General features: G+C 34.6%; 3 protein-coding genes across 3 annotated transcripts; all 3 read right to left on the reverse strand.

Annotated features, from left to right (window-relative positions):
• Positions 1–2,688: 2,688 nt before the first annotated feature.
• On the reverse strand, positions 2,689–5,040 carry LOC145001739 (RmlC-like cupins superfamily protein). The gene is made up of 5 exons (XM_078961089.1): positions 4,462–5,040; positions 4,190–4,371; positions 4,034–4,114; positions 3,556–3,954; positions 2,689–3,468 (listed from the first exon to the last, which is right to left on the reverse strand). Exons 1-5 carry the CDS (start codon positions 4,913–4,915, stop codon positions 2,923–2,925), a joined length of 1,662 nt encoding a protein of 553 aa, XP_078817215.1. The 5' UTR covers positions 4,916–5,040; the 3' UTR covers positions 2,689–2,922.
• An 8,833-nt stretch (positions 5,041–13,873) lies between these two features.
• SEF (HIT-type Zinc finger family protein) lies at positions 13,874–15,708 on the reverse strand. The gene is made up of 5 exons (XM_078959046.1): positions 15,556–15,708; positions 14,789–14,907; positions 14,571–14,676; positions 14,388–14,494; positions 13,874–14,244 (listed from the first exon to the last, which is right to left on the reverse strand). Exons 2-5 carry the CDS (start codon positions 14,891–14,893, stop codon positions 14,041–14,043), a joined length of 522 nt encoding a protein of 173 aa, XP_078815172.1. The 5' UTR covers positions 14,894–14,907; positions 15,556–15,708; the 3' UTR covers positions 13,874–14,040.
• A 1,795-nt stretch (positions 15,709–17,503) lies between these two features.
• Positions 17,504–20,309, reverse strand: LOC145001678 (nuclear transcription factor Y subunit A-9-like). Its single transcript, XM_078961026.1, has 6 exons — positions 20,150–20,309; positions 19,372–19,553; positions 18,699–18,802; positions 18,570–18,626; positions 18,326–18,490; positions 17,504–18,039 (listed from the first exon to the last, which is right to left on the reverse strand). Exons 2-6 carry the CDS (start codon positions 19,520–19,522, stop codon positions 17,698–17,700), a joined length of 819 nt encoding a protein of 272 aa, XP_078817152.1. The 5' UTR covers positions 19,523–19,553; positions 20,150–20,309; the 3' UTR covers positions 17,504–17,697.
• Between the last annotated feature and the right edge of the window lie 2,223 nt (positions 20,310–22,532).

Raw genomic sequence — 22,532 nt, forward strand, 5'->3', positions numbered from 1 at the left:
ATGTGTTTATGATATATGTTATGCAGTGTGTATGCCGTGGTAAGCCCGATGACGGGTCAAGCCTGATGCCAGACGTGGTCTGATGTCGAGGTGAGCCCGATGCCAGACATGAGTCCTATGTCGGGTCGTCCCGATGCAGCTGGGAGTAGTCCCAAAGTTATGTTATACGTTTTATGTTATGTGTATAGTATGTGGTAGTTTGGGGGAGCTCACTAAGGTTCGTGCTTACATTTTCAGTTTTGGTTTAAGGTACTTCTGCTAGCAAAGGGAAGGGCTCAGGATGATTGCATGACACACACCACAGTTTTATAGCCTGATATATTTTACTCTGATATTTGAGATGATATTTTGATATTTTGACATTTGATGTGATTTTTGGATGACAAATGTTTTATGATGTTTATATAATGGTATTTATGGTTTATTTAATAAATCAAAAATTAAATTTTTGGACCATATTTTTAGGATGTTTCAATATAAAAATTAATGAGCTGACATAAGGAGTAACGAGATTACCCTTGGTTTTCTCAAAAAATGATATATTGGACCCGACAAAATCAATATTGTTTCTTTAAAAGACAAAAAAATAACATAAAGGGTTGAATGGATAAACCCTAGAAAATTCGTGTACTATAGGTGTCATTTTTCCTTTTTTATTTTTATGATTTGGTATATGTATATACATAAACTAATATTGTCATTAATCTTGGTATATTTATTTATAACATTTTTAGGAGCCCGAAGATCATGAAATTTCTTTTGTTGTGTATGAAAAAAATAAAATCTGATTTGGGATATGTATACATAAACTAATCTTTCATTAATATTGGTATATTTATTTATAACATTTTTAGAAGCCTGGAGATCATTAAATTTCTTTTGTTGGGTATGAAAGTATTTTATTCAAGGGTATGCAATACTAGTATTTATAATCGCTATTTTTTAAAACTTTAACGCTTCTATGAAAAAAAATAAAGATATGTAATTGCATATCCTTGCAAACAATATAAGAAATGTGAATATTAGCGGTGACATAGATCGCCGATAAAGAGTATGGTTGTCGCCGCTAAAGCTATTTGTGGTGACATGTCGCCGCAAAAGGGTAGCCGTTGTTGCCTCGTCGTAAATGTCCAATTTGTCACCGCTAATACTACATGTCGCCGCTAATGCTCTATCATCATTAATACATCGGTGTCGCCGTTAAAGATGTCGCCGCTAAAACATTTTCTTTTTTTTTAATGTTTTAAAATTATAAAAACTGCTATAGCATGCATAAAAACTACTAGATTACTTAATTTTGTAGTAATATTAATCCAAAATATTAGTTCATACACAAACCTTTTTTTTTTCAATTATAGCATTGAAATTTCCAAGTTGCATATAAATACATGTACAAGCTTCTTTTTTTATTTTTTTTCAATTATAGCATTATATTTCTCAAATTGCATACAAATATACAAACTTTTTATTTTTTTTCATTTTTTCCAATATAACATTATACTTTCTATATAAATAGATTTAAACATGATTCCTACAATATTGCATATTCATTATTGCATCATATATTATACACATTACAATACAAACAAGTACATATAAACATACATCCTACACATATTACATATTCATTATAACATCATTTTTATTTATTTTTCCATACATTATATACATAAATACACATATTTATACGTACAAATACACATAAAATGCTTCCTACACATATTATATATTCGTTATAACATGATACTTTTTCTTTTTTCATTATAGTAACCTAATTTTTTTCATTTTTTTATACGTACAAATTAAATATATAATTTTAATAGTCATACACATACACATACAATATATATATATATATATATATATATATATATATATATATATATATATATATATATATATATAAACATGAAAAAACACATGCATGCATCATCCACATACAAATACATTCCACATCCAAAATGAGAGATAAAAAGATGAAAATGAACTTGTAGTGGAGTAATTTCGAAATTTTCAAAATATATATAGACATGAAAAAACAGATGCATGCATCATACACATACAAATACATTCCACATCCAAAATGAGAGATAAAAATACACATACACATACAAATACATTCCACATCAAAATGAGAGATAAAAAGATGAAAATGAACTTGTAGCGGAGTAATTTCGAAATTTTTCGGCAAAGAGTTCCACAATCCGACAACAATTCCAACAGAAACTAGATTTTTCCGACAAGAATCCTTATATTAAAGCTTCAAATCAATAAAAGAAAAAAAACACACGAAAACTGAAAAAGAAAACAAAATAAAGGATGATTTCGACCTTAATTCATCAAATTTCACGATTCGTCGCTGCTTCTGTCGCCGGAGTGGTTTTCGCCGGTAATGGAGGTCCAGTGGTGGTCGATCGTCGGTAATGGGGGGAATAATGAGAGCAAAGGAGACAGACATAGGAAAGAGCTTAAGTCGTAGGGTTATCTGCCCTTTTAGCGGCTGCACACCCAATACCCCCTCCCACCACGAAACTCAAAAATCATAAATCAAAAATAACATCCCATCAAAACATTAAGTATTAGGGCATTTATGCACAAGGAGTCGATTTGTGATCTTGTAGAACCAGCAAAGATAAGAGAAAATGAAAGATCGTGAATTTACTAGAGCATATGATGTAACGATTCGTGGATCCTGTTGCCGGAAACTATATATTTAAGTACTTACATGTACACGATGATTGTTATACGTCAAAAGATCGTATATATGCAACAAACACCGATTACTTATGAACCACCATTATTAGAGGTTGGAGAGGAAGAAATACCCAAAAAGAAAACCCTAGGAAAAGTCACACATACAAGAAAACACATACAAAAACGGCCTCATCGATCGAACCTCACACACATTACCTACAAACACTACTACTCTAACTCCATTGCCATATTATAAGCAAAGCTGTTCTTCTTCATCCTTATCTTCGATCCCATCTTCTCCACCACCGATTCAGTCGAACGACCACCACCCTCCTCCTCCTGCGACCCGCCACCACCACCCTCGCCCTCCGGAATCTCCTCGTCTCCACCACCTGGGGACGCAGAAGCCGCCGGCAAGATGGTAGTTTCCTTCTGAGCATCAGAAATCTCCTTTAGCCTCTCTTCGCTCATCCCAAAAGCAGTTGCAAACTCCGGACCCATCATGGTTTGCAAAAGAGAACCTTGACCCACCAAGAACTGTGGCCTGTTGTTTCTTGCCGAAGTTGAAAATCCAAAGAACACAAACGGGTTCGATCGTGAAGCTACCTGGCAAAAAGGAAAGTATCGTGGAATCCAAAACACATCACCTTCGTTCACTTCAGCATTCATTGCTAATGTCCCGTTTGGAAACACCACCTGAATGTTTCCAGTTCCACTCAACACTACCCCGTACTCTATTGCTGTTGGATTAATATGAGGTGCCATCATCGATCCCTGCGGATTGAATTCATATAATCATATTTTACGTTGGTTCGAATTTTAGAAACGAAAACGAGAGGTGAGATGTTAGTTTATATATACCGCAGTGAGATTGACAAGATAGACTCCGAAGTCGGATTTCTTAAGTGGTTCATAGTCGTTTTCGTTGACCTCAATGCTCCATCCGTAGTCGTTTTTGAAATCAGGTTTCCGATCATAGATATTGTATGAATCCAACGACTTGCTGTCACCTTTCTTCTTGTTTACTCCGAACATGGAATTTACAAACTCCGTCAACGACCATGTCGTCTTCTCTCCCTCGTCGTTTTTCACTCGTACTTGAACGATTCTCTTCATCTGTGTTTGCTTCTCGCGGTTTCCTTGATCCAAGAATCTCTTCCATATGCTTGGTTCCTTTTCAGACTCGCTGTCGGGTTTCAAGTACACAATCGCTCCTTTTTGTCGACTTGAAAGCAACTCATCGACTGTATTAAACGAAACCTATCAAACAAGAAGTCAAGAACGATCGTAAAGTTAGCTTATTCCAAGTATTACACAAAGCAATCTGATGGATACTCACATTAAGTGCTGTCGATAGAGTTTGGATATCGAATCCGGCGAGCACCGAAGATGGATTTGCTCCTCCTCCGATGTAAAACGACTGCAAAATAATACAGCGATTATGACAGATATGATACAATAGATCGAAATCTGAAATTCACTCAAATTTGGGTACCTGAAAAGCACTCCAATCGGAGCTCTCGGAGGTGTCGATGCTAGTGATGATATGGAGCCGCTGACCCTCTGCATTATTTACGATATAGAATGCTGAACCAGCTTGGATTCTGTACAAATCTCCAGATTTCAGATCTTTTTCAACGAAATCGTCTTGATAGATCGACCCGATTCTGGCCTCGCCTGCAAATTAAACATCGTTTTTGTGTATATCAGAACGGGGAAATTAACGAGTACCGAGTTGGGTTTGTAATGGAGGTTAATCATATGAACCTAATTCGACGAAGATGATCAGGCTGGAATCAAGATACTGTGGGATGAACATGCTGTTTGGTTCCATTGTTATGAACCCAATATGCATCGGACTTTCTGTGAGTTTTCCACCGACACCCTTCACCACTCTCATTCCACCGGCGTCCGTTGCCACCACTCGCTTTGCGTCCTGCAGTATAAACCTCCTCGAGTCCATTCGTCCCCTCCTACTACCTCCTCCGCCACCAGCACCACCACGACCAGCTTCTTCCTCCGGCGGCATCTCCCTACTCCCACCACCACCACGACCACGTTGAGATTCCGGTGGCACCTCTCTCCTCCCCCTTCTTGTCTCCTCCCCCGCGTCACCCTCCCACCGACTTTTACCTTGTCCATAAACTCCGATCACCAGTGCATTTGACACAACAACCGCTAGCAGTAAAAACACCCATACTTTCGATGAACCTTTTCCCATTGTTGAGCTTTGTTTCAGTGGTTTGAGTTAGAATACGAGAGTAGTTTAAGTAGAAGGGATGCGGAGATTGTGCGGTGGGCACGTGTCAGCCATGCAAATGTTTTAGGACATGGGTGGCATTTGATTAGTATAGACACACACCATCAACGTAATCACATGGTCTTTACTCATGAATACACTTGCACACTTGGCGCTAACTTCATGTACAAAAACCATGACTATTTTGTGTACCATTTTAGCAGGCACATTCGAGACTAAAATAATCTTTTACGTAGATTTCGTGACGATTTTGTCTCTATCTTTGATAAGAGAATTAACTATGAATCAAGATAATCGGATACATTAGTGTTAATTAGTGTTAAATATTTCGTAGTGTTTGGTATTATATAAAAGACATTAGTCATTTGTAAGTGGGAAAAAAGGAATAATTACATCGAAATATACAATTAAAACAGGGTTTTGAAACCAAAAATTACATTTTATATATGATATTTATGTTTCTATATACTATCAAATGCACATTTCTTCCTGAAGTCTCAAGGACACCACGCCGAAGAAATGATCACATCCAAAACACCCTTTTGAGCCGAAAACAACGAAGCCAAATCCAACAACCCCTCAAGGTCACATACCGAACGCAAAGTTGAAATATCAAGATCTCACCATTGCCCAAGCTTACCCATCACAATTTTCGCAACATCACATCCTGCTAACTTTAATGTCTAAATTTTCATAATATTTTTTTTTTTCATTTTTAAATAAGATGAATAACCAATTTAAAATGATGATCAAGATAAAACTCATTCGTTCATAAAATCACATTCCAAAATCCATGATGTGAGTATAAATAAAATCATTGTGGAAGTATCAAAACATAAAGTTGTTGCTTTGTGTGTAAACAGTCATGCATTCCACATTTGATCCACAACTATAAAGCAAAGCTTAATGAATTCCCAAAAATATCACATAAAACACATAACTAATAGTAACAAGTCTGTTTCAACCCAACATGTCTACTTCAACCAATAGCTCTATTTCAACCGACAAGTCTTTTTCAACCGATAGGTCTGTTTCAACCAACAAGTCTATTTCAACAAATATATCTGTTTCAACCGATATGTCTATTTCAACCAACATAACATACAAGCAAATAAGTAATATCCTACAAGTCTAATTATGCATACCATCATATCATAGCAACTATATCAAAAGTAATACATTAACAAAAAAACTCACATGAATCAAATATTGTAGAAAACATAGATACAAATCCAAACTTCACAGGAAACCGTCTCACGAACCGCCTAACAACAAACATAGGTTAAACATCAGTCTATAACTCAAAATCCTCAAATTGACCAAAAGTCAAACCGGTCAAAGGCCCCCGCATCGGGATTACTACCTTGGTCGCGTCGCGATCATAAAATGACAAAACATACATTGACCCAAATGACACTTGCGTCGTGGCTTAGCCTTGGCCGTGTCGTGATTCCCCTGGTAGAATCCATTTCTCATTAAGCACTTAATCTATTCAATTTAAGGATTAGATCTTTAGATCTGAATCTCTCAAGGGACTTATGGATAAAATTTTCAATTTTATCAGATTTATAACCCAATCTTATATTGTCCCAAAAATGTCTCGAATCCTTTGTATGGAATCCAAGAAGCTCACTTATTCACTCTAAAAGGTCCTTAATAACTCCATAATTCACTCATACACAAATCAATGGTTTCGGAGTTCTCCAAACTCCAAGAACTACACAAAAAAGGCTAAAAGAGATCAAAATCTCCCCCAAAGTCTAAGTCCAAGCATAAGAGTGAATAAAGTAATGAACTTTAGATCTTATAATGATAGAATAGTGACCAGAAGGTAGAATCTTGAGCTAGAAATGACTCCTTCAAGCATAAAAACAATGTTGATCTTCAGTAATCTCTCCAAACATCACAAACTCTCCAATAAGCACAAAAGAGGCCTAGCGTGTGCCCGTGTTTCTAGGCTACGCATTAATAATAATGTAATAGTCTAAGTCAACCTTTGTAACTCGTTTTGAAATAATAAGAATGAATTATGTGAATTTATGTGTTTTATACTATAATAAATTAAGGATAAAAATAAGAGTTGAAAATAAATGTTAGATAAACTCTGTATCTATAAAGAAAGTTGTAGTGCTTGAAACAAAGATTTCGGAAATATAAAGAAAACCGAAATTCGAGTTATAACGAAGAAGTTATGACCTGTCGAAGTTTCGCGACAAAACCGGCACGACTCTGTGTGACGTAAAAAGTAAGTTTATGATAAATTGTTTTTTAGTCTTAGCGATCTAAATAAAAGTCGTAGTGTACGTTAAACCAAGAGCGTGCAAAAAAATGTCCAAATATGACTTCGTATGAGGAAGTTATGAATTTTCTAAAGATTTGATATAGCAGTATGCAGCCTGAAACTCGAATTATAAATCGAGCGATTTTTAGGCGACACAACCTAAATAAGAATCGAAGATATTATCGATAATAGTTTAACGGTAAAAAGACAGACAAAAACGGACGTCAGATGAAGAAGTTATGAATTTTTAACAGACTTTTTCTGTCCCGGACTGTTAAAATATAACTTTAAAAATGAAGTCGAAATTAGCCAACAGAGTCCAAATGAAAGTTGTATAGCATGGTCTTACCTACGCGTGCATATAAAGATTGTAGAAAACGGAGCTCGTATGCGAAAGTTATGAATTTTGAAGTTCGAGGCACAAACTTCGAGGCTGGAAGCACGCCCAACATACTAAGGGGTATGCTAAGCATACTGATGTACGCCCGGCGTACAAGGTCTGTACGCCCAGCGTACTTATATTTGCTCGGTCCAGCATTGCCCACGACACACCCTTCGTTTTCTTGACACGTTTGAAGTAATTCGCTCCTACTCCCAGCGTAAAGTTTCATAGAAGATTACGCCCCGCGTACCAAAAAGTTACGCCCAGCGTAATGAGGGGCTTCGGCCACCTATAAAAGGGGTACAAGGCTGCCTCAAAAAGTTTTACAAAATTTATACTTTTTCACCCTATACTCTCTCTTAAACAACAATAACCCCCCCCCCCCCAACCCCCACCCCAAGCCTAGGGTACCTTCCTAGCACCACAAGAAAGCCCCAGAGAGCCTGAAGTCTCCAAGAAAAAGAGTTTTTCTAGTTGAAACTCTACCCACGTAAAGCCCGGTTTTTAAGCAAACCTCCTGGTTTCATCGAAAAAGATTGTTTTAAGGGACGAAGTGTTGTCCAATCACCGACCAATCAAGTGAGTGTAGTCACTTTCATCTTACACATATATATGAAGTATTTTCTATAAAATACATGTTATATGTATATATATTATTTGTTTATTTGAGATGGATGTTGAATGAATGTTTTATACAGGTTTTTAACTATATATGTATTTTTATCCACAAATATGTTGGATAAAACATGGGTGGATGAAATAGTTAATGTGTGATAAAATGATGAGAGGCCTCGATGTTGCTGTTATTCCAGTCATCTAGTGGAGTATAGATGACGACCACAAACCTTTCTAGACAGTCCAGTGGAACGCTAGCAGACACACAACATGTATGTGTTTGTGAACGATGTGTTCACCAGTATACTCCATCCCCCTCATGGTTACCTTATGGACATATATGGCTGAGGAATCCCCCTAGCAGTATTGTCCATCCCGATGATGATCCTTAGGCTAAGTCCCTTATGATATGTGTTTAGGGATGTAAAGTGAGGATAAAGGGAACGGGTAATCAGGGATATTATTGGTTGATGAAATTAATAAATTTATTATTGGTTGATGAAATTAATTAATTTGTTATTGTGTGTTGAAAATCCTATATGCTCATCAGGCTCCCAAGCCTGACCCACTCAACTTTATGTATTACAGGTAGTGGAACAAGAGCATAGTTGAATGGTGACGATGGATTTTGGATTGTAGGTCAGTACATGTAAATAAATGTTGTAAGGCCTATATTGTTCTGTTTATGTTTTTGGTATGTATCGATGTGGACATCCCGAGTTTTATAATGAAATGAAAAATACATTTCTTTAAGAAATGCTTTGATAAATTTTTCTTAATCATATTTTGTTTTGGGAACAAATTTTGCATTACTTTTAATTCAAAGATTACTCTGATTTTTGAATAAAAACATAAACAAAATCGGTCTTTTGTTAGGCTGTGAAAATGGGGATGTCACAGTTGGTATCAGAGCATTAGTTTAAGCGAACTAGGAATTTGTAGGATTTCTAGACTTAAACTTAGAATGCTAAGTGATGATCGTGAGATGAGTATCTACCATATTTTAGACACAAGCACTAGTATATTTTAGAAAAGATGCCTAAAATGATTTTATGTGCTAAATGCTATATGTTTACCATATATGCCATTATTTGTTCCGATCTATGGTTTGTTGCCGACCGGATCTAGAAACGTTATATGTTCAGGATTCTAAGTGTATGACTATGATATTAGAACTGACATGTAACGTTTCGGAGTGATAAGGAGAATTTAAATATCTATCGTGAATAAAGATCTAAATTCGCCTAATTTGATGTATAGATCATAATGGCAAGAACCCAAAGTAGTACTGGAAATGCAAATAGGAATCAGAAACCTCAACCCCAAGTGATGGAGCAAGTGCATATAGTAGAAGCTGCACCATAACCAATCAAAATGGCTGGAGTATAAGCCATGATTCAGGCTATGGTGATTGAACAAAGGGAAGAAATGAGACAACTATTGCTGAACAACATGAGTGAACCTTTAATTCCTGTTGAACAACCTGAACTAACTGATGGTCAGTCAGTGGAAGGAAATTACAGTAGATCTAATGGTCAAACTGAACTGCTTGTAGTTAGGAGGAATAACCAAGAGGATGGAGTCGAGAGAAATGGATGCAAGTACAAAGACTTTATGAATTGCAAGCAGTCAACTTTCACTGTAAAGGAAGATCCCATCGGAGTAATGGATTGGATCTCGAAGATGGAATTAGCCTTCATGACATGTGGTTGAAAAGGCAAGCTACAAACCATATTTGCAATGCGTCAGTTCAGAGGTGGCGCTATTCGATGGTGGAACACTCTGGGAAAGACCCTAAGCCCTAATGAGCATTAGAGAATTAAATTAATCCAGATAATTTAACCACATGATTTAGTTAAAATTAAACCACATGATTTAATAATTATCTTAATTAAACTTTTAATTAATTTATTAAATCAAATGAGCATTAGAGAATTAAATTAATCAATATAATTTAACCTAATCCACTACCCCTAATTGTCGGAAATCATGGGAGGGATAAATCAAATTTGATAATTATCTAGTTAGTCAAATAAGGAGATAATTACCAAAAACAAGAAACCCTACCAAAACCCTAATTTTCGAAAATGGAAAATCTTTGGGAGGAAGGCAAGGATTTCAATCCTTTCCATATTTCGAAAATATGGAGGGTTAAGGAAACCCTAAATTCAAAACTTGTAGGCAAGGGAAAGGGTTGAAACCCTTTCCAAATTTTCGAAACCAAGGTTTAGAAAACACTAATTTTGAAAAACCTTAAGTCCAAAAGGGTTTAATTGTCATAAACCCTAACTGATCAAATTCAAACAATTGCAATCAAATTTAATAGAAAACAAACCAAGGATCTGATACCACTGATGGGTTTTGAGCATAACAAACAAAAACATATTTGTGCATGCAACCCTAAATCTTGGATCTATGCTTTCTCGAATTGAACATACAATTGTTGAACATCAAATGGAAAACCCTAGGAGATCTATATTATTTTCGAAAATCATGACTAGGGTTAATAAACATACCTTTAATTGTTATGTAGTAATAACAATGAAAATCCAAGTCTTCTTGAACCTTGAGAGCAAGCGTCATAAGTGTCACACCTCTAGTAGATCACACCTAAACTAAACAAGAGGATGCAAGCAGAGAGAGCTTGTGATTTTCGGCTATCCTTCAATGATTTCCTTACTTATGTATTGACCAAACTGAACTTCACCCTACGTTGCTTTCCTTTGACGCACACTTCATAGAATTTGATTTTTTTCGTTACCCCTCCACCAAACAGCCTCTATTTACTCAATATTGACATTCCTTTCTCACTCATGTACCCCAATCTTTAATACTATAACTACGTCTTGTCATAAAGTTATTCGAAGGATTGTGATACAACCACCATTTCTCTAATAATACGTCCTTTCAAGAAATAAATTCCATTTTGCAAATTTCCTTTCATAACAATAAGAGCAAATTTGCAGAATTTTATCTAGTCTTATTCACTAAAATACTTCAACCCATGTTTGGCTAAAGTTCCAAGAGAAATTAAGTTCTTCCAAATATCAAGAACATACCATTAATCAAGTTTTTTTAACATATCATCATGCATTTTGATATACACCATGTCACCGCCCATGATACACTGAATCCCCTCCTCACCCATCTTCATTGTGACATTTCATTATGTAAATGATTCGAACCAAATCATGACCAATGTTGTAAAAATCATGTAGGTACTCGGAATCGGCCATGCGCTGAGGCACTTTTCTAAGAATCAGTCAAAAAAGTTAGAATCTGTCAAACTTGGGTCCAACTCGGTCTAACTCAGAAAAAATCGGTCCACCTCGGTCTACTCGGCCGACATGGAAAAACTTGGTCCAACTCAGAAAAACTCGGTCAAACTCGGAAAAATCGTTCAAATTGGCCAAACTCAGGATTTTTTACTTTTTTTAAAATAAACAACAATAATTGTTAAGTAAGTATTTTAGCATTTGTCATATATTTCGTTATTTATTAAAACATTTTCTTGTTTTGTTATAAATTTTAATAAACTTATGATATTTGTTATGTATAATTTTTTCAAAATTCATTTCTTTATAATTTACCCGATCCGGGTACTCCTGAGTACTCACTGCGTAGGTCGAGTTCTTGTTACTCACTAGTTGACCACCCTAGGAACGCCTAATGGCTTTTGCACCACTGATCATGATTATAGCTCATATAATGAGATGCGTCTGAGTCCAAGATCCAAGCATCTGCAAAACAAGTGGTGCATATATCCAAAACGTCGCATATGTCTTATTCTTCTTAACGCTCTTAAACCATGAAAACACTATTTTTACTGCTTGTTTCAATTTTGAAATTTCTCTTCTTTCGTTATGAATAGTCTCTTTTATAGTGCGTATTTTCCTTGTAGTTATAACATTTAATCTTAGCCAAAACTTTAGATTTGGATTGTCATTTCCCCCTGTTTCCACCATCTATTTTTGTGTTCTACCCCTTCCAACAAATAAACCTAAACTAGAACCTTGTTCATTACCAGAAACTCGACGCTTCAGTTCCTTGAACAACAAAAAATCATTCATGTCATTCACAATAGTCTTTATTCTACTATACAACATGGTATTAACGAAATTCTCATAAGAATTCAATAGAGAACGTATCAGAATAAGTGCTTGATCATCGTCTTCAATTTTTACGTCAACAACTTGTTGATCAAGTATAATATGGTTAAAAGTATCGAGGTGATATGGGCTCTTTATGTCATTCAAAGGGTATACAAATGTTGCTTCTGATATAATCGAATCATGATATAATTATTTTGATACTCATCATAGAGTTTCTCCCAAAGTCCAACAACAATCATTTGATCGCTAACCTCCCATAACACCTTATCAATCAAGTTTAATAGAGTAGCTACTATGTGATTTTGCTATAATGTCTTTATTTAACATCTCAACCATGTCTTTCGGGAATTTTGTTTCTCCTTCTAAAGCTATCGCACATAGCCATCATCTTCACCTTCCATAAAGTAAAATCGTTCGAGGCATTAAATTTCTCCAACTCGAATTTATAGGACATCTCTTCAATCGATAGAGCAAATTGTGGCTCTGATGCCATTCGTCATAAAGAAATGAGAATAATCACGTATACGTTCACGAGTATGAGGGGGGTATTCTTATTCACAAGTGCCACCTCATTGGTATGTTGACGGTGACTCTCTTCCTCTCCCTTCACACAGCACACATCCCACCCTCGATCTCACCCAAAATTTGCATCCCTAGTCTTCAGCAACAACCGGCCAAAAGGTCTCACCAAAAAGCTTTTGGATCTCAGCCCTAGTCTCTAACAACGACCGGTCCAAAAGGTATTAACAAGTATCGTTAGAAATCTTGTTTCCCTGCCCATATCATGGTTTCTAAGGCTAGTTCCGCCGAAAAGGTAGTAATAGGTCTAGTTGGAAAGCTTGTTTCGTTGGGAAGCTCATGATCTTCTAACCTTTGTAACCCCATTTCCTCTTGTTAGAGAGGAAGGAAGATAATTCCAGGATATGTTTTTGGATCCGATCAGGGAGGAAGAGAATTTCCAGATCTAATGATCGTTATCTAGATTTGCTGTTGGATTTCACCCAAAAAACAAGTTAGAAGAGAGGATTATGGTTGAAGATGCTATCGATGATTTGTTGTTGGATTTGTATGTTTGTGCATGTTATGTTGTGTTGTGTTTGTGTGTGTGTGTGTGTGAGAGAGAGAGAGAGAGAGAGAGAGAGAGAGAGAGAGAGATTAGTTCGGATTTTAATATCACTAAAAAACAAAATAAGTATGTGCATTTATGTGATTGGTTTCAAGTTTCACCTATGTATTTATAAGTTGATATGTTTAGAGTTTCAAGTTTCACCTATGCATATAATTAAAGCTATGAGGGGTAGTACTATAAGTCTGTGTAAAGAGGGAGATATACTAGGGACAAATTCCAAGTGATAAAGACGGAGGTATCCCACCTTTTTGCAATATAAAACTGTGTTTTTTGTCGCACATTGACATGATCAGTCTTACTTTCTTTAGATATAATGAAATCAAAACACACAAAGCACCATCTTCCCCACATGCAAGCAGACAAAGGAAAATAAATGATGCCTCAAGGAACATCATCGAACAAAATAAAATATCAAACTCCATTGATAAACCGAGCTCTCAATAGGCAAGTTCATAAAGAATGAAAAAGAGATCTACAGGAAATAATTCCATATCCATACCCATATACATATACATATAGTGATACTTTCAGCATCAGAAGGGCAAAATGGTCATTCACTCTCTCATTCTACGCAACAAATTTGAGACAACGTGTATCATTGTGAATATTCTGGCATCGAACAGCACAGAAACGCATCCCACATCTGACGCATGTATACTTCGCTGAAAACCCACAAACAGTGCAAAAGTGGCGGCGGCTGCCGGAGCTTGGCGGCCCAACCGCTGCTCTTAAATAGGTTGGCACATGAGGACCCAAGGATTCCAAGTTTGCCTATTATCAAAACACAACACATGTCCCTCAACCACATAATAATAAAAATAGCCCTAAAAAGCCTGTCTGTCTGTATCCTGCATAAATTGTAACAAACAAAAATAATAAGAGGTAGGAAATGAAATGTAATGTAATCTACTCACATCATGCAAGAGCTCAAGGAATGTTCTCGGGGCTTTCTTTGCAGTCTCGAGTGCTTTCGCCTGGCGAGTTTTACGTTTGGTACCTTTCGATTGCTTTTTGTGGAACACTACAAATGGTAAAGAACTAAAGATAAAACATATAATTAAAGAATATTAAAATAATAATATGAAAACTAATATGACCTTGATCATCATCTTCATCAAGGGATGCATCATCATCATCATTAGGTTCTACCATTTCGGCTCCTGGATTGTCATTCTCAAGCGCTTCAAGACGTGCGAGAATTGCCTAATAGTAATAGTAATAGTAATGGTAAGTAGAATTTATTCTCTCATTTCAATTATATTAATTAAATTTTAATTTTTGGTAGAAAAGAAGAAATCAAATTCCAAGGAAGGACCTGTGTTCGATTATCAGTGCTGGCAAGTGCAGCTGCCATTTTGGGTGCGACTTTACGCGCTCGAGTCGACATGCGACGGAGTGAGTTTGAAATCTCATCATCCATTTGCTTTTGCTTTGCTATAAAATTAGCAAAACTTACAGTAATCAGATTCAGTCATTTATATTTTTTCCATAGTTAACTTATGAAGTGGTTTGTTTTATTTGTTTGTTACTTTTAAATAAGTCTTTTATTTGGTACTAAGTGGTTTTTCTTTTGGGACTGTAGGGATATATATTTTTTCCATAGTTAACTTACTGAACCAGATAGGCCGATTCAAATCTTATTAAAAAAACAGATTCACACAATTCTTTTATCTTACTGGGTCAGACATATGGATGATTAAGAGGTTTATTAAGTGGTTTTTAAAACAACAGCCTAAACTATATCAACATAATCAGATTGTAACACCAAACATAAGTGCGTACTGTTGACATGAAACCAGATAATCACCAAACTATATCAACAAAATCAGATTCTAAGCTTCATTGATTGCACAAAAAAAAAAATCAAGGTGCTTTAAATTTAAGTGCTTTATCGATTCAATATATATATATATATATATATATATATATATATATATATATATATATATATATATATATCAGCTTATCACGAGGTGTGCATAACCAGAAAAAGAAAGTGGGATTCCAAACCAGAAATTAGGAACAAGAATTGAGCTCTAGAAATCAAACATCATGTAACCGGATAAAGAAATTCGGACTTACCAGATGAAGGAGCAGTAGCCGGCGCCGGTGATAGGAAGTCTGGAGCGGATATCGAAGCAGGGTCGCAGCTCTTCTCACCGATGAACGTTGTGAAGGAGCGTGTTTGGGGAATGAGCCTAACGACGTGAACGAGGGCATTCCTATTTGGGGAGAACGGGGGTATTTTGGTAATTTCAATCAGGTCCTCTTTATTTATGGAAAGTTGCATTTTGACCCATATTAAAAAAGGAAAATGAAATTGCACCCCAATGTTCTTGGAATTTGTCAAATCAGTCTTTAAACTTCGTTTTTGATTTTATAGGTGCATCAAATCAAATGGATATCGACTTGCTTATTTGGTCTCCTAACCTGAAAAAACATGTCAACTATGCCATATAATTAAAGAAACATGTCAACTATGTCATATAATTAGTTGAAGTTGATGTGGTTGTCTGGTCAACACATAAGACCCAATTAGTTTAACCCTTAACCACCATTGTGAACCACCATCGACCACCACAAACATCAACTTGTTAATCAAATCCCACATTTAGGGCTTAAAGATTCATCTTCAATGGATTTGCAGTCACAACCAAGAGAAACACTACAACTAATAAATTTCAATCGAAATTAACTATAATATGACAGATCATTCTATAGAAACTCATCGACGGTGAAAGCAAACTCAACTCCATCACCACCACCGCACACTGAAACAAATGCAGCATTAGCCAAAAGCAAATGTGCTAATCTCAAAGGCTCTCTTCCGCCATTATTCAACATGTATTTAATCCATCTATCCAACCTCTTACTTCCTTTTTGTATCTACGCCCTTTCATCTTCACAATCTTGTTATAAAATTCATCATCGCCAAAATCAGTCCGGTCCTTTTCCGTCAAAATCAGATAACATAAGAACCCGAATCATCACATAAATGTCGCCAACTGAATTGTCAGATAAATTACTCCCTGAATCCGTCAACTGATGAGGGGTTTTGCTGGTGTTTGATGGGAACTCGTTTGTATCTTCATGTGAGAGAGGAATTCTTAGGGCTTGTTCGATGGAGTTGTCTTGGAAGGTTGACAAGTCGTTAGTATGTTGGTTTGTACAAGTAAAAAGGGGCAATGTTGAAAGATTTTGATGGTTGTGTTTCGTAGGTTTGTGGTCGTTCAAGGAAGTAGGTCAAGAAGAATGTCTACGTGGTAAGAGGTAACCATGTTACTCCTTCAAAATTCCCAAATGCACTATTTAAACCCAACAAAAGTCTTTTGATTCCTCTGGAAAATAAGTTTAGGGAATAAATTTTGAAAACATTGTAGGACTACAATATCATTTCCCATTTTAAAAACAATGATAAATCATGAACTTATTTGTCAAGGTCCTCTTTATGCCGAAAAACCATTTTGAAAACTCGTTACCAAATTTGCAAATAAACTTCACTTTTTCTACAAAGTATATTGCTACAATAATGTTCAGTCCAAGTCCAATAAATTTTGTATAGATAATAAGCACCTGAGTCGTCTTTAAATATTCTTATTAGAGACAGTTTTTTTTTTTTAATTTTTTTACATATTTAATTTATAAAAAACATATAAACAAAACAATCCATTCCACATTTGACAAAGATCCACTTTTGATTCATAACCTTTTTTTCAAAGAGTAACTAAACATCATCCTACATTTTCTTCCTTCTCACATTTAATGAAAATAATAATCTTTTAATACATTTATCACTATTTAAAATGGGGGTAGGAGAACATACAGAAAGTTAATATAATAAGAGGATATTTAATTTCTCTTTTCAAATTAATACATCTATTGCAACTATCCCTATGAAGGAAACTTGAAAAGTAATTGTGACTACCAAACATCGATATAGATCAATATTTTGTATCTAGTTCTTTCAAATATTATGGTCCGATTTCTGGCCTCCTAAAAGCTATTTAACTAATTATCTGAATATGCAAAATCAAAAGCAAGCATCACATCATATAAGATGTAAATCAAGAGCTCATCAACAACATTATATTTTGTACATACCACTAAAAAAGAATCCGAAAATAAGTAAGAGCCCACTAATTAAAAAGCCCATTTACCTTTTTACCCTTTCTCCACATAAAAACAGCCAAGAATGATTTGCCAGCCAAATCATATGATATATCATCATTTCATGGCAACTGCCCTCTGTGAATTTTGACTAGATGGTATCGTTGACCATTGCTGCCCTAAAGAACCTCCCTCCTGAAACCCATCTTGGTTTTCATACCTCAGGGCCCCACCATTGCATGAATTTACCATTCCGCCCCCCCTCGTTTCTTGGTTGGTGTGGGTCCCGAAACTTACAGCTGGCTCTGAGTGTACGCGCTTCATGCCTGATGACGTGGCAGTTGCCACGTCATCGCTTGTATTTTTTGAAGCATCGGTTTCGGTTTTCTTTGCAAATCGACCGCCGGAACTTCTCACTCTTCTCATCGCGTGTTGATGCCGGGATTCATGAAGATAAGGCTGCAACATAAGAAAAAAAAAAAAAAAGGTGTTATGTTTTCCATGATTCCACCGGAATTGAGAATTGGAATGGAATACCAATGGATGGAATGGAATAAGCAAGATAGTGGAATGTCAATTGTCATTATGTTCTGTTTTTATGATCATGTTTGGAGTTGAATGAATTTTCATATTTATGTTATATGTGAAGAAAAGATTATGGTTTAACTATATTCCAATGGAATGAACCATTCCATTCCATCGTATAAAGGAATCAAATCATAATTCCATTGCATTGAATGCCAACCTTTCTATCTTTTATAAGTTTCTTTTCAAGCTCAGCTTTAGCTCGTGATTGTCTTCGCCTCAATATTGCATGATATTGTTTAGCATTCACATAAACAGGCTCTTGTGCCATTTCAAGTGGCAATGGCATCCTCACTTGTTGCACATCGACAAACTGAGGATGAACCTTCAAAAAAAAAAAAAAAAAAAATCAAAATCTGACATGAATTCAAATTCATCAAAATATATAATGTCAAGATTCTCACAAAATGTTGACCATAAGCTGCCATCATCCCACCATAATACGGATCGTAATAAGGAGCCTACAAAAGATCGGAATTAGTGATTCCGCCCTAGAGTGGAATTGGTGATTCCGGGGAAAAGGAAAAGCTTACAACTGATTGGTTGACAAGTTCAAGATGTGGTGGCTGTGAAAGGGTTTCTTCATTTCTTGGAAGTATGTCATGCTGAAAATGTTGGTGCTCTTGTGCACATGTATCTGAGCTCCAGGGGTAAATCAGTCCATCAATATTATGATAAATAAATATGATCCAAGTGAAGTCAACATGTACAACATCCTGATAAAGGACTTACTATGACAAAAATAAGGATAAAGAATTGATGTGTAGAGAATATATCAATCCTGAACATAAGTACATGAAAGGTATGAGTTATTTGATAGGTTAATAAAGAATTAGTGTAGAGAATACTGATTCCCATTTTAGTTTTATTTTTTTAATTTCCGATTTGACCCTTTTCAAAGCAAAATAAAGGGGTAATCACTAAATTGACCAAAATGGAAGGAAAGAAAGGAGAAAAATAGCTAACACTCAACAAAAAAGATAAAATGAAGAAAAGATATAAAGATAAACCAAGTCCAGAGTGTATAATGAATGATATTTATTCATAGATGTAAAGAAATGCAATGAGTAAACATGGAGTATAGAGATAAACCAATTAGAGAACACCTCTTACTATATTATTAAATAGTAAAAAAAAAAAAGGATTTATATAATAAAAGCTAATTAGATGGGCTAAATAACTAAATTGTAGTAGAATGGAAAGCACCTGAAGGAAAATATGACACATTGTTATGTGTTTCTTTGCTGACATCATCTTCTTCTTCACTTAAAACTTCATCAGACTGAGTGTCCCTGTCTAATGATTGTTCTGGTGAAGATGAATCATGTGAATTTGCTCTCATGGCTGTAGCGGACATGGAGTTGATGCAATTTGCCAGTAAGATTTACCTGTAGCAGATGATTATATGGTGAAATTCGATAGTAGTTTCCATTTTATCACATTGTCACATACGAATTCATAGGATTTATAGAAAGAAACTATCGTATTGAAAAGATACCAAATTACCAATTCAATAAAAAGAAATGAGGTTTTATGCAGATAATGTTGCAATAATGCAAAATAAACACAAGATATATCATGGATTCAGTTGCACCTATAATTACAGGTAATCAAAAGAACCCCTAAATGATCCACCTTAAGGACATACCCAAATCAAAAGAGGATCAACTCTGTAAAACAAAGCCGGCCTTCAATCAAATGGGACTAAATACTACAAAAAATCAGAAATCAAAACTCAAATCTAGAAATTTCGACATTGGAAACCGAAATTCGAATTAAAACAACATACACCCAATTCTAGTCACGAGTAATCATCAATTACATGCAGATAGATAATCCCCATAACGAAATAACAAAACGGAAGGCAGAAAAAAGGGATTTGATGAAGAATTGAAGGAATTTAACATGCATAAACACCGAGGAGAATTACAATTAAATAAAACTGGGATTAATGAATCAGTAAGTTGGGTGTGGAGTAACTTACCGGCAGAGGGTGCTGAAAAGGTAAAAAAGAACCCTAGAATTGGGCAAAGAAATCGGAGAGAAATCTATAAAGAAACTGGTAGAGGTTGAAAATTTAGAGCGAGAATCCCTGTGCATTTATCTCTATCCATGTTGTCTATTTCGAAACTGGATTTGACTCACTCAACCTCACATACGTACCCCCACCAATTTTATATATCGACGCGTGTACCTTTGAGACACATCATGCCTTACTTTATTTAATACCAAGGGAGTGGTTATTATTTTATTTTTCATTTTTTATTTTAAAGGAAACGCATATTCACTGTTTGGGAAATTGTTGATGCCCTCTCAAATTCTTTGATCATCCTTAAATTAATATCTAAATTTTTAGATTTTTATTTTTTTTATTATTATTATCATTAGTAGTATTAAAAATATTTTTTTTATTCTTTTTTCGTATTATTTCGTTGTAATATCTTTGATCTTTTTTTTTTCATCTAAATTACGCATTAAAATTATGACAAATCACCATTCAATTTAATTGTAATTGATATATATTCCTAATATAACGTTAATGAGTTAGTTAAAATAAATATAAAATGATGATATTTATCATAATTTTATTGGGTAGGAACATTTGTAGGCATAAAAAGTAGGAAGCAATTTAATTTCTCTTTTCAAACTTATTTATTTTACTTTTTCAAAGTTATTTAATTAATCGGGTTTCACCTCAATTTCAACCAAGGTTCTAAATAACATAAGACGTAACTTGGCGACAATGTCAAATCTCAAGTTTTTTTGAGTCACGGCGAGCCACATCGTTTGTAAAGCGTAAATTAATGCGGCAATTTTGTATATAATTAATAATTTTATATGTATCTTTATTATATGTATTAAAATAAAAACCTGATGGTGTTACCTTCAACAATCAGAACCATTCATTTGATTTCATTGATTGATTTCAACCCTTAGATCGTTCTTTATATTTCTGGTGATGTCATCATAACAAAACAATTTACAATTTATTGAACACATACTAAATTCGATTGATTACATCCGTCTGTCCTAACTACTTCCCATATTGAAATCAAAAAACCAGCCACCAAATTAGCGTTTTTTGATAAGTCGATGAGGATGATTGCAACATATTTTATTGAAATCCTTTATGAATTGTCTCCTCAAGGTTAGCTATTATGCCATTACATCGTCTGTTGATTAGGGTTCTATATTGCTAATCATCTTTTTATTCTGATTGATTTTCACCTTCATTAATCTTAACTAACATAGTTATTGGTTGATTCTAATCATCTTCTCTCTCACACACGGAAACTTAATAAACATTTGTTATATGTAGGTGCTTGAAGACGAAGAAAGAAGAAGAAAGAAAGAAAAGAAATCCAAACTGTTATCGGTTGATTCTGTTTTATATATACAGTTTGTCTGTTTTGTTGTTGAAGATGATGATCTCTGTATATATATAAACCCCCAAATACAGGGGATTTCTTTCTCCACATGGATCATAATATAGTTACACTTTCAATGTTGTCTCATATTATCATTAATAATGTTATTATTTCAACTATTTTTTAAAAGTATATATACATTATATCATCATACTTTGCAAATTTGCAATAGGATCCCAATATTTAACTTTACTGGTTACATTTTGGCCAAAAAGTTACTTCTTCATCCATTAATATTTGGCTTAAGTCACTGAGTTTGTTATTCCACAAACAAGATTTTATAACAATCATTTTTTTTATTGTTCGTAACAAACTATGTTGACAAAGTCTATTATTGTTAATTTATTTTAAATTTAAATAACAAACTATGTTGATCAAGTCTATTATTGTCAGTTTGTTTTAAGTTTAAATGTAATCTCCTTAGTATTTAGCTTAAGCCATTGAGTTTGTTATTCTACAAACAAGATTTTATAACAATAATTTTTTTATTGTTCGTAACAAACTATGTTGATCACGTCTATTATTGTCAATTTGTTTTAAGTTTAAATAACAAACTATGTTTACCAAGTCTATTATTTTCAATTTGTTTTAAGTTTAAAGGTAATTTCCTTATGACCAATGGTATAATTGTCAACATGATCACATACATATAAATTTTAATTTCTTTCATTAATCTTATATTCTTATTTATGCAGATTATTATTCCAATTATAACGTCAATCATAAACACTTTCCAAAATAATTATATGTATATTTATCATGTTTCAATATATAGAATCCAGATATTTGTGATTAAATCGTTTAATAAGGAAATATTATCTTTAAATATTTTCAAAATCATGTATCCTTATCAATTTAGAAACCATCATTTAATTTAATCTTATTAAAAAGGATTTAATTCATCTATTTTTGATACATATTTTTATTTAATATAAAATC

This window comes from Lactuca saligna, chromosome 6 (genome assembly GCF_052625555.1).
Source record: "Lactuca saligna cultivar CGN05327 chromosome 6, ASM5262555v1, whole genome shotgun sequence".
In the NCBI taxonomy this organism is placed as follows: domain Eukaryota; kingdom Viridiplantae; phylum Streptophyta; class Magnoliopsida; order Asterales; family Asteraceae; genus Lactuca; species Lactuca saligna.

What these genes read in the sequence shown, in the direction of transcription:
- LOC145001739 (XM_078961089.1), bottom strand. Translation starts at nt 4,915, where the DNA reads ATGGGAAAAGGTTCATCGAAAGTATGGGTGTTTTTACTGCTAGCGGTT. An exon ending in CTCTATCGACAGCACTTAAT is followed by an intron (nt 3,955 to 4,033) that starts GTGAGTATCCAT and finishes CTTGTTTGATAG; the next exon opens with GTTTCGTTTAATACAGTCGA. An exon ending in ATCTTGTCAATCTCACTGCG is followed by an intron (nt 3,469 to 3,555) that starts GTATATATAAAC and finishes TTCAATCCGCAG; the next exon opens with GGATCGATGATGGCACCTCA.
- SEF (XM_078959046.1), bottom strand. Translation starts at nt 14,893, where the DNA reads ATGGATGATGAGATTTCAAACTCACTCCGTCGCATGTCGACTCGAGCG. An exon ending in GCACTGATAATCGAACACAG is followed by an intron (nt 14,677 to 14,788) that starts GTCCTTCCTTGG and finishes TATTACTATTAG; the next exon opens with GCAATTCTCGCACGTCTTGA. An exon ending in TGATGAAGATGATGATCAAG is followed by an intron (nt 14,495 to 14,570) that starts GTCATATTAGTT and finishes TACCATTTGTAG; the next exon opens with TGTTCCACAAAAAGCAATCG.
- LOC145001678 (XM_078961026.1), bottom strand. Translation starts at nt 19,522, where the DNA reads ATGTCCGCTACAGCCATGAGAGCAAATTCACATGATTCATCTTCACCA. An exon ending in TGTGTCATATTTTCCTTCAG is followed by an intron (nt 18,803 to 19,371) that starts GTGCTTTCCATT and finishes CCTGGAGCTCAG; the next exon opens with ATACATGTGCACAAGAGCAC. An exon ending in AACTTGTCAACCAATCAGTT is followed by an intron (nt 18,627 to 18,698) that starts GTAAGCTTTTCC and finishes GATCTTTTGTAG; the next exon opens with GCTCCTTATTACGATCCGTA.